This window comes from Crinia signifera, unplaced genomic scaffold, assembly GCF_055691185.1.
Source record: "Crinia signifera unplaced genomic scaffold, ASM5569118v1 HAP2_SCAFFOLD_107, whole genome shotgun sequence".
Taxonomy (NCBI): Eukaryota; Metazoa; Chordata; class Amphibia; order Anura; family Myobatrachidae; genus Crinia; species Crinia signifera.
The window spans coordinates 538,957-548,687 of NW_028142001.1; the positions used below are offsets into that span (position 1 = coordinate 538,957).

The 9,731-nt window shown below is 48.2% G+C and overlaps 1 protein-coding gene across 1 annotated transcript in view; it reads right to left on the minus strand.

Annotated features, from left to right (window-relative positions):
* The window catches only part of LOC146052149 (macrophage mannose receptor 1-like), a 71,216-nt gene extending 63,539 nt beyond the window's left edge, over nt 1-7,677 (minus strand). Inside the window, exons 1-2 of the mRNA XM_083167925.1 lie at nt 7,572-7,677; nt 5,863-6,201 (exon numbers count right to left, since the gene is read on the minus strand). Of these exons, the coding sequence (XP_083024051.1) occupies nt 5,863-6,201; nt 7,572-7,608 (376 nt within the window). The 5' untranslated portion in view covers nt 7,609-7,677. The remainder of the gene's footprint in view (nt 1-5,862; nt 6,202-7,571) is intronic.
* Nucleotides 7,678-9,731: the final 2,054 nt, after the last annotated feature.

Consider the following 9,731-nt stretch of genomic DNA (forward strand, 5'->3'; position numbering starts at 1 on the left):
GCTCCTCTCCTGATCTCTCTCCCTCTATCCTCTCACCTCTATGCTGATAATACTGTAATCTACCGCTCCTCTCCTGATCTCTCTCCCTCTATCCTCACTCACATCTATGCTGATAATACTGTAATCTACCGCTCCTCTCCTGATCTCTCTCCCTCTATCCTCACTCACATCTATGCTGATAACACTGTAATCTATTTCTCCTCTCCTGATTTCTCTCCCTCTATCCTCACTCACCTCTATGCTGATAACACTGGAATCTACCGCTCCTCTCCTGATCTCTTTCCCTCTATCCTCACTCACCTCTATGCTGATAACACTGTAATCTACCTCTCCTCTCCTGATCTCTCTCCCTCTCTAATCACTCACCTCTATGCTGATAACACTGTAATCTACCTCTCCTCTCCTGATCTCTCTCCCCCTATACTCACTCACATCTATGCTAATACTGTAATCTACCAATCCTCTCCTGATCTCTCTCCCTCTATCCTCACTCACCTCTATGCTGATAACACTGTAATCTACCTCTCCTCTCCTGATCTCTCTCCCTCTCTAATCACTCACCTCTATGCTGATACTACTGTAATCTACCGCTCCTCTCCTGATCTCTCTCCCTCTGTCCTCACTCACCTCTATGCTGATACTACTGTAATCTACCTCTCCTCTCCTGATCTCTCTCCCTCTCTAATCACTCACCTCTATGCTGATACTACTGTAATCTACCGCTCCTCTCCTGATCTCTCTCCCTCTATCCTCACTCACCTCTATGCTGATAACACTGTAATCTACCGCTCCTCTCCTGATCTCTCTCCCTCTATCCTCTCACCTCTATGCTGATAATACTGTAATCTACCGCTCCTCTCCTGATCTCTCTCCCTCTATCCTCACTCACATCTATGCTGATAATACTGTAATCTACCGATCCTCTCCTGATCTCTCTCCCTCTATCCTCACTCACCTCTATGCTGATAACACTGTAATCTATTTCTCCTCTCCTGATTTCTCTCCCTCTATCCTCACTCACCTCTATGCTGATAACACTGGAATCTACCGCTCCTCTCCTGATCTCTTTCCCTCTATCCTCACTCACCTCTATGCTGATAACACTGTAATCTACCTCTCCTCTCCTGATCTCTCTCCCTCTATCCTCACTCACCTCTATGCTGATAACACTGTAATCTACCTCTCCTCTCCTGATTTCTCTCTATCCTCACTCACCTCTATGCTGATAACACTGTAATCTACCGCTCCTCTCCTGATCTCTCTCCCTCTATCCTCACTCACCTCTATGCTGATAACACTGGAATCTACCGCTCCTCTCCTGATCTCTTTCCCTCTATCCTCACTCACCTCTATGCTGATAACACTGTAATCTACCTCTCCTCTCCTGATCTCTCTCCCTCTCTAATCACTCACCTCTATGCTGATAACACTGTAATCTACCTCTCCTCTCCTGATCTCTCTCCCCCTATACTCACTCACATCTATGCTAATACTGTAATCTACCAATCCTCTCCTGATCTCTCTCCCTCTATCCTCACTCACCTCTATGCTGATAACACTGTAATCTACCTCTCCTCTCCTGATCTCTCTCCCTCTCTAATCACTCACCTCTATGCTGATACTACTGTAATCTACCGCTCCTCTCCTGATCTCTCTCCCTCTGTCCTCACTCACCTCTATGCTGATACTACTGTAATCTACCTCTCCTCTCCTGATCTCTCTCCCTCTCTAATCACTCACCTCTATGCTGATACTACTGTAATCTACCGCTCCTCTCCTGATCTCTCTCCCTCTATCCTCACTCACCTCTATGCTTATAACACTGTAAACTACCTCTCTTCGCCTGATCTCTCTCCCTCAATCCTCACTCACCTCTATGCTGATAATACTGAAATTTATCTCTCCTCTCCTGATCTCTCTCTCTCTATCCTCACTCACCTCTATGCTGATAATACTGTAATCTACCTCTCCTCTCCTGATCTCTCTCCCTCTATCCTCACTCACCTCTATGCTGATAACACTGTAATCTACCTCTCCTCTCCTAAACTCTCTCCCTCTATCCTCACTCACATCTATGCTGATAATACTGTAATCTACCTCTCCTCTCCTGATCTCTCTCCCTCTATCCTCACTCACCTCTATGCTGATAACACTGTAATCTACCTCTACTGTCCTGATCTCTCTCCCTCTATCCTCACTCACCTCTATGCTGATAACACTGTAATCTACCGCTCTGCTCCTGATCTCTCTCCCTCTATCCTCACTCACCTCTATGCTGATAACACTGTAATCTACCGCTCCTCTCCTGATCGCTCTCCCTCTATCCTCACTCACCTCTATGCTGATCATACGATAATCTACAGCTCCTCTCCTGATCTCTCTCCCTCTGTCCTCACTCACCTCTATGCTGATAACACTGTAATCTACCTCTCCCTCTCCTGATCTCTCTCCCTCTGTCCTCACTCACCTCTATGCTGATAACACTGTAATCTACCTCTCCCTCTCCTGATCTCTCTCCCTCTACCTCACTCACCTCTATGCTGATAACACTGTAATCTACCTCTCCTCTCCTGATCTCTCTCCCTCTGTCCTCACTTACCTCTATGCTGATAACACTGGAATCTACCTCTCCTCTCCTGATCTCTCTCCCTCTGTCCTCACTCACCTCTATGCTGATAATACTGTAATCTACCGCTCCTCTCCTGATCTCTCTCCCTCTACCTCACTCACCTCTATGCTGATAACACTGTAATCTACCTCTCCTCTCCTGATCTCTCTCCCTCTATCCCCACTCACCTCTATGCTGATAACACTGTAATCTACCTCTCCTCTCCTGATCTCTCTCCCTCTATCCTCACTCACTTCTATGCCAATAACACTGTAATCTACCTCTCCTCTCCTGATCTCTCTCCCTCTATCCTCACTCACCTCTATGCCGATAACACTGTAATCTACCTCTCCTCTCCTGATCTCTCTCCCTCTATCCTCACTCACTTCTATGCTGATAACACTGTAATCTACCGCTCCTCTCCTGATCTCTCTCCCTCTGTCCTCACTTACCTCTATGCTGATAACACTGGAATCTACCTCTCCTCTCCTGATCTCTCTCCCTCTGTCCTCACTCACCTCTATGCTGATAATACTGTAATCTACCGCTCCTCTCCTGATCTCTCTCCCTCTACCTCACTCACCTCTATGCTGATAACACTGTAATCTACCGCTCCTCTCCTGATCTCTCTCCCTCTATCCTCACTCACCTCTATGCTGATCATACGATAATCTACAGCTCCTCTCCTGATCTCTCTCCCTCTGTCCTCACTCACCTCTATGCTGATAACACTGTAATCTACCTCTCCCTCTCCTGATCTCTCTCCCTCTACCTCACTCACCTCTATGCTGATAACACTGTAATCTACCTCTCCTCTCCTGATCTCTCTCCCTCTACCTCACTCACCTCTATGCTGATAACACTGGAATCTACCTCTCCTCTCCTGATCTCTCTCCCTCTGTCCTCACTCACCTCTATGCTGATAATACTGTAATCTACCGCTCCTCTCCTGATCTCTCTCCCTCTATCCTCACTCACATCTATGCTGATAATACTGTAATCTACCGCTCCTCTCCTGATCTGTCTCCCTCTATCCTCACTCACCTCTATGCTAATAATACTGAAATCTACCTCTCCTCTCCTCTCCTGATCGCTCTCCCTCTATCCTCACTCACCTCTATGCTGATCATACGATAATCTACCGCTCCTCTCCTGATATCTCTCTCTATCCTCACTCACCTCTATGCTGATAACACTGTAATCTACCTCTCCTCTCCTGATCTCTCTCCCTCTATCCTCACTCACCTCTATGCTGATAACACTGTAATCTACCGCTCCTCTCCTGATCTCTCTCCCTCTATCCTCACTCACCTCTATGCTGATAACACTGTAATCTACCTCTACTGTCCTGATCTCTCTCCCTCTATCCTCACTCACCTCTATGCTGATAACACTGTAATCTACCGCTCTGCTCCTGATCTCTCTCCCTCTATCCTCACTCACCTCTATGCTGATAACACTGTAATCTACCGCTCCTCTCCTGATCTCTCTCCCTCTATCCTCACTCACCTCTATGCTGATAATACTGTAATCTACCTCTCCTCTCCTGATCTCTCTCCCTCTATCCTCACTCACCTCTATGCTGATAACACTGTAATCTACCGCTCCTCTCCTGATCTCTCTCCCTCTATCCTCACTCACCTCTATGCTGATAACACTGAAATCTACCTCTCCTGATCTCTCTCCCTCTATCCTCACTCACATCTATGCTGATAACACTGTAATCTACTGCTCCTCTCCTGATCTCTCTCCCTCTATCCTCACTCACCTCTATGCTGATAACACTGTAATCTACCTCTCCTCTCCTGATCTCTCTCCCTCTATCCTCACTCATTTCTCCAACTGTCTCTCTGCGGTCTACTCCTGGATGACCCAGCTCTTTTTTAGACTTAAAATATCAAAGACTAAGCTGACCTCTTCCCACCCTCCTGCATAAAACCTGACCATCTCTCATCCTAACCTTCTGTTAATGCTCTCTTCTACCCCATCTGTGTCACCCCTTTCTGTCTGCCCCTCCCCTTCTGTATCACCCTTTTCTGTCTTTCTTAGAATATATAAACCTCTGCCACCCTGATTGCTGCAGTGTCCTGTCCCCTGATGCAAATATCCATATTAACCACCAGAAAAATTAAGTGACCCAGGGGCCACTCCGTAGCGCTAGTCGTGCCAGATCTCTAATTCCCAGAAGGTGATTCATAAATTCCCCAATGGGTATATATTCAACAATATGAAAAACAAAATTTGTATAAATCTGTCTCTTGACAGGGGCTGTAGTTTAATCAATTATTTATTTAACTGGGCAGGAATCGCTGCTTCTTTATATAGGGAGTGTCAATCCCTTAAATTGTACAACCTGAGACTGAGGAAGCCGCCGATTCCAGTGACAGGCGGAGAAACGCGTTTTTGAGCCCTATTCACCGCTGGTCCTGCACATATCCTGTAAGAACGCATCACACGTGGATTACAATCAATCACCCAGCTGGCTGGTCCAGCAGGAGAAGGTCCCCACTGCAGCTATTCCGGAGTACATCTCTGGTAATTCTTGGAGAGACTGACCTGAGTTCCACCTATCTTTACAACAGCGCTATCTAATGGAATCAAGTGTACAGGACCGGTAACTATAAGAAACACCTTATAAGCCTCTAAGCTAATTTGCACAAAGCCTCATTTACTGCCACAATATAAGTGACTGAATCAAACGGCATTCCCAGCTAATTAAGCTTTTACTATATGTTCATTGTTGTTTGTCTTGTCTGTCCGTTGTTATTGTGCACATGAATTGTACATGGGGGGAAGTATTAATTACTTTGTTATGTTGTTTTAATAAAATGCTTTATATTCTTTGCTAAAAACTTGGTCATTTAATTACTGAGCAGGTCAGCGCTTCTTAAAGTGACAGCCGCTATTTATAGTGTCTGCCACTTATCCATATTAACCATGTACTTGTCCTGCACTGTCTTGTACTGTAATTCGGTATGTGTTTTGTGCTCATTTATGTATTGTTAGAAGCTGCGGAACCCTTGTGAAACGATAATTATATGTGCTGTGCTCTGGCAATAGTGCAAGATACAGCTCATTGCCTTCTGTCTGTCCTCTACCCCTACCCCCATCATGTATGTATGAAGGCCTAGAGTCAGGTACAGTGTTTGGGACCCAAAGTCCATTATGTTATCAGTATAAATCAGAGCAGCAGGAACTAATCTTCCATTGGAAAGTCAACGTTACGGCTGAGAACATCAATGGGCATTTCTCACCTTTGTAGCACACAAAGTAGCTTCCAGAACCACAGTCCGCGGCCTTCCACTGGCCCCGAGTGAGGCGTACGCAGGCATTGGTGGTCACACTGGGCTCTCCTGAAGTCCACTTGGTGTAGTCGAGTGGGGCTCCATTACTCCAGCGCCAATCGCCCGGAGAGCAGAGGTAAAGCCCAATCCAGGCATTATTCAGAAGAACCACTCCAAAGACAGACAGCAGCTCTATATCGGAAAGTGTGGGGGCCAGGTCTGTGTACTGAGACCTACAGTAGGAGATGGCTTCCAGCCAGGTGACAGACTTCTTCACCAAGTAATACGAAGAAGATGACACCACAGAGACTGCACAGAGAGAACACAGGGGACCATAATATGCAGGAAATACTGACATCCACTCTTATCCCTATATAGCAGTCCCTTGGTTATCTCCTATAACGTACTAAGGGTTAAGGGCCGCATTTATCAACTAATATTTGCGGCTAAATCCCTGAAAACGGGTTAACCGCAAATATTAAGTATCCCCCTAATGTATCACAGGGGACCGCAGCAGGAATCTCCGAACCCCCCCCTGCAGTGCTGCCGGACGCATCCCCCATAGGTTTCTATGGGGGATGCGAAGCTCCCCGATGTATCAACATCGGGCAGCCCGGCATCGCACCCCTGGGCTATCGCCATACCTGAATCCGGTAGACTGGAAAAGCCTCCTGGAGGGTTGCCACCAAAAACGTGAGAATCCCGGAAATCCAGGAGAGGTGGCAACCCTACACCCGTCCTCTGCGTATTAAACATCCTCTGGAAGTTATGTATCAGGACCCCTTCATTCAGCCAAATGCCCCCATCTCCCACCATCTGTGCAGTAAAGGGGTAATTAGTGGAAATTACTGATCCAGGCCCTACATGCTGAGCGGTTGATAGAATACCCCCTACCACCCGCGGGACATCAAAGCTTCCGCTCATAGCACCCCTACAGGATCGGTAGGGACCCCAACACATTGCTATGCCCAGCGGTCTACACTGCTGGTGTGTGTGTGTGAAATATAGATATAAAAATCACACACACACACACACATTTAGTTATTATTTATATACATTTGGTCTATCTATAATACTTTAACTGACCCGGCATATACTGGATCACCTAAAGCAGGGTACACATGTATACAATTGTCGGGCCGTTCTGGGTCGGACAGCCGTTCAATTGTATATGTGTGTACGCTGTCCCGTACGAGCGATAAACGGCAAAAAACTGTCTTGTCTGTCCATACCCGGTCGGTCGACGGTTCTTTGCGGTTTAATTTTCATCCGACAGGACGGCCCCATATCGGTACAAAAGTGCAGTGTGTACGCACGTCCGACCGATATGCTGCCGTCCTTGCGATTATACTGCCAAAGCTGGAACGCCCATGTGGGCGTTCCATAGCTGCATCCTAACTAAAAAAAACAAAAAAAAAACGGCGTGGGGTCCCCCCCACTGCCATAACCAGCACCAGGCTGAAAGAGCCGGGGCTGGTATAAAAAAAAAAAAAAAAAACACAAATAGGGCTTCGCTGATTTATTAAAACCAGCCCCAGGCTCCAGGTCCGGGGCTGGTTCCCAAAATACGGGGGATAAAATGTGAGCATCACTTTCAGAGCCCCCCCTGTGATATTACAATGTGATCCTATAGTATAATGGGCCACCAAAGGAGAATGCAGACAGTATGTAATACTTACTCAGACAGTAAAGCATCAGAGCTCGGCGCAGCGACATCTCCGGAGCATGTAGTCTGCAACCCCTGTATGTACCAACCTTACTCCTGTATATGACCTGCAGCCCAGCCATGCGTGACTGCTGCTTTCCTTGTTCTATCTCACTTTGCATAACAAATCTCTGGAAAGCCCAGTAACCAAATACAGGGCAGCTGGGTACATACCGGGAGGGGGGGGGGGACATTGTCCCCCTGGTACACACACACACACAGCATGGCGAGAGGGAGATGGCAGCACAGGGTATAATACAGGATTACATAGCCCGCCCTGGTACCCACACAGCATGGCGAGAGGGAGGTGGCAGCACTGGGTATATTATTTATTTATTTATTAGCAGTTTCTTATATAGCGCACACAGATTCCGCAGCGCTTTACAGAGAATATTTGACCATTCACATCAGTCCCTGCCCCAGTGGAGCTTACAATCTATGCTCCCTACCACATGTACACGCACACACAGACATTCTAGGGTTAATTTTGTTGGGAGCCAAATTAGCCTAGCAGTATATTTTTGGATTGTGGGAGGAAACCGGAGTACCCGGAGGAAACCCACGCAAGTACGGGGAGAATATACAAACTCCGCACAGTTAGGGCCATGGTGGGTATTGAACCCATGAACTCAGTGCTGTGAGGCAGTAATGCTAACCATTACACCATCCGTACTAATACACCATCCGTAATACAGGATTACATAGCCCCCCGGTACACACACAGCATGGCGAGAGGGAGATGGCAGCACAGGGTATAATACAGGATTACATAGCCCCCCCCCCCCCCGGTACACACACAGCATGGTGAGAGGGAGAGGGCAGCACAGGGTATAATACAGGATTACATAGCCCCCCGGTACACACACAGCATGGCGAGAGGGAGATGGCAGCACAGGGTATAATACAGGATTACATAGCCCCCCCGGTACACACACAGCGTGGCGAGAGGGAGATGGCAGCACAGGGTATAATACAGGATTACATAGCAGCCCCGGTACACACACAGCATGGCGAGAGGGAGATGGCAGCACAGGGTATAATACAGGATTACATAGCCCCCCGGTACACACAGCATGGCGAGAGGGAGGTGGCAGCACAGGGGTATAATACAGGATTACATAGCCCACCCCAGTACACACACAGCATGGCGAGAGGGAGATGGCAGCACAGGGTATAATACAGGATTACATAGCCCCCCGGTACACACACAGCATGGCGAGAGGGAGATGGCAGCACAGGGTATAATACAGGATTACATAGCCCCCCCGGTACACACACAGCGTGGCGAGAGGGAGATGGCAGCACAGGGTATAATACAGGATTACATAGCCCCCGGTACACACACAGCATGGCGAGAGAGAGGTGGCAGCACAGGGTATAATACAGGATTACATAGCCCCCCGATACACACACAGCGTGGCGAGAGGGAGATGGCAGCACAGGGTATAATACAGGATTACATAGCCCCCCGGTACACACACAGCATGGCGAGAGGGAGATGGCAGCACAGGGTATAATACAGGATTACATTGCCCCCGGTACACACACAGCATGGCGAGAGGGAGATGGCAGCACAGGGTATAATACAGGATTACATAGCCCCCCGGTACACACACAGCATGGCGAGAGGGAGATGGCAGCACAGGGTATAATACAGGATTACATAGCCCCCCAGTACACACACAGCATGGCGAGAGGGAGATGGCAGCACAGGGGTATAATACAGGATTACATTGCCCCCCGGTACACACACACAGCATGGCGAGAGGGAGATGGCAGCACAGGGTATAATACAGGATTACATAGCCCCCCCCGGTACACACACAGCATGGCGAGAGGGAGATGGCAGCACAGGGTATAATACAGGATTACATAGCCCCCCCGGTACACACACAGCATGGCGAGAGGGAGATGGCAGCACAGGGTATAATACAGGATTACATAGCCCCCCCGGTACACACACAGCATGGCGAGAGGGAGATGGCAGCACAGGGTATAATACAGGATTACATAGCCCCCCCCGGTACACACACAGCATGGCGAGAGGGAGATGGCAGCACAGGGTATAATACAGGATTACATAGCCCCCCGGTACACACACAGCGTGGCGAGAGGAAGGTGGCAGCACAGGGTA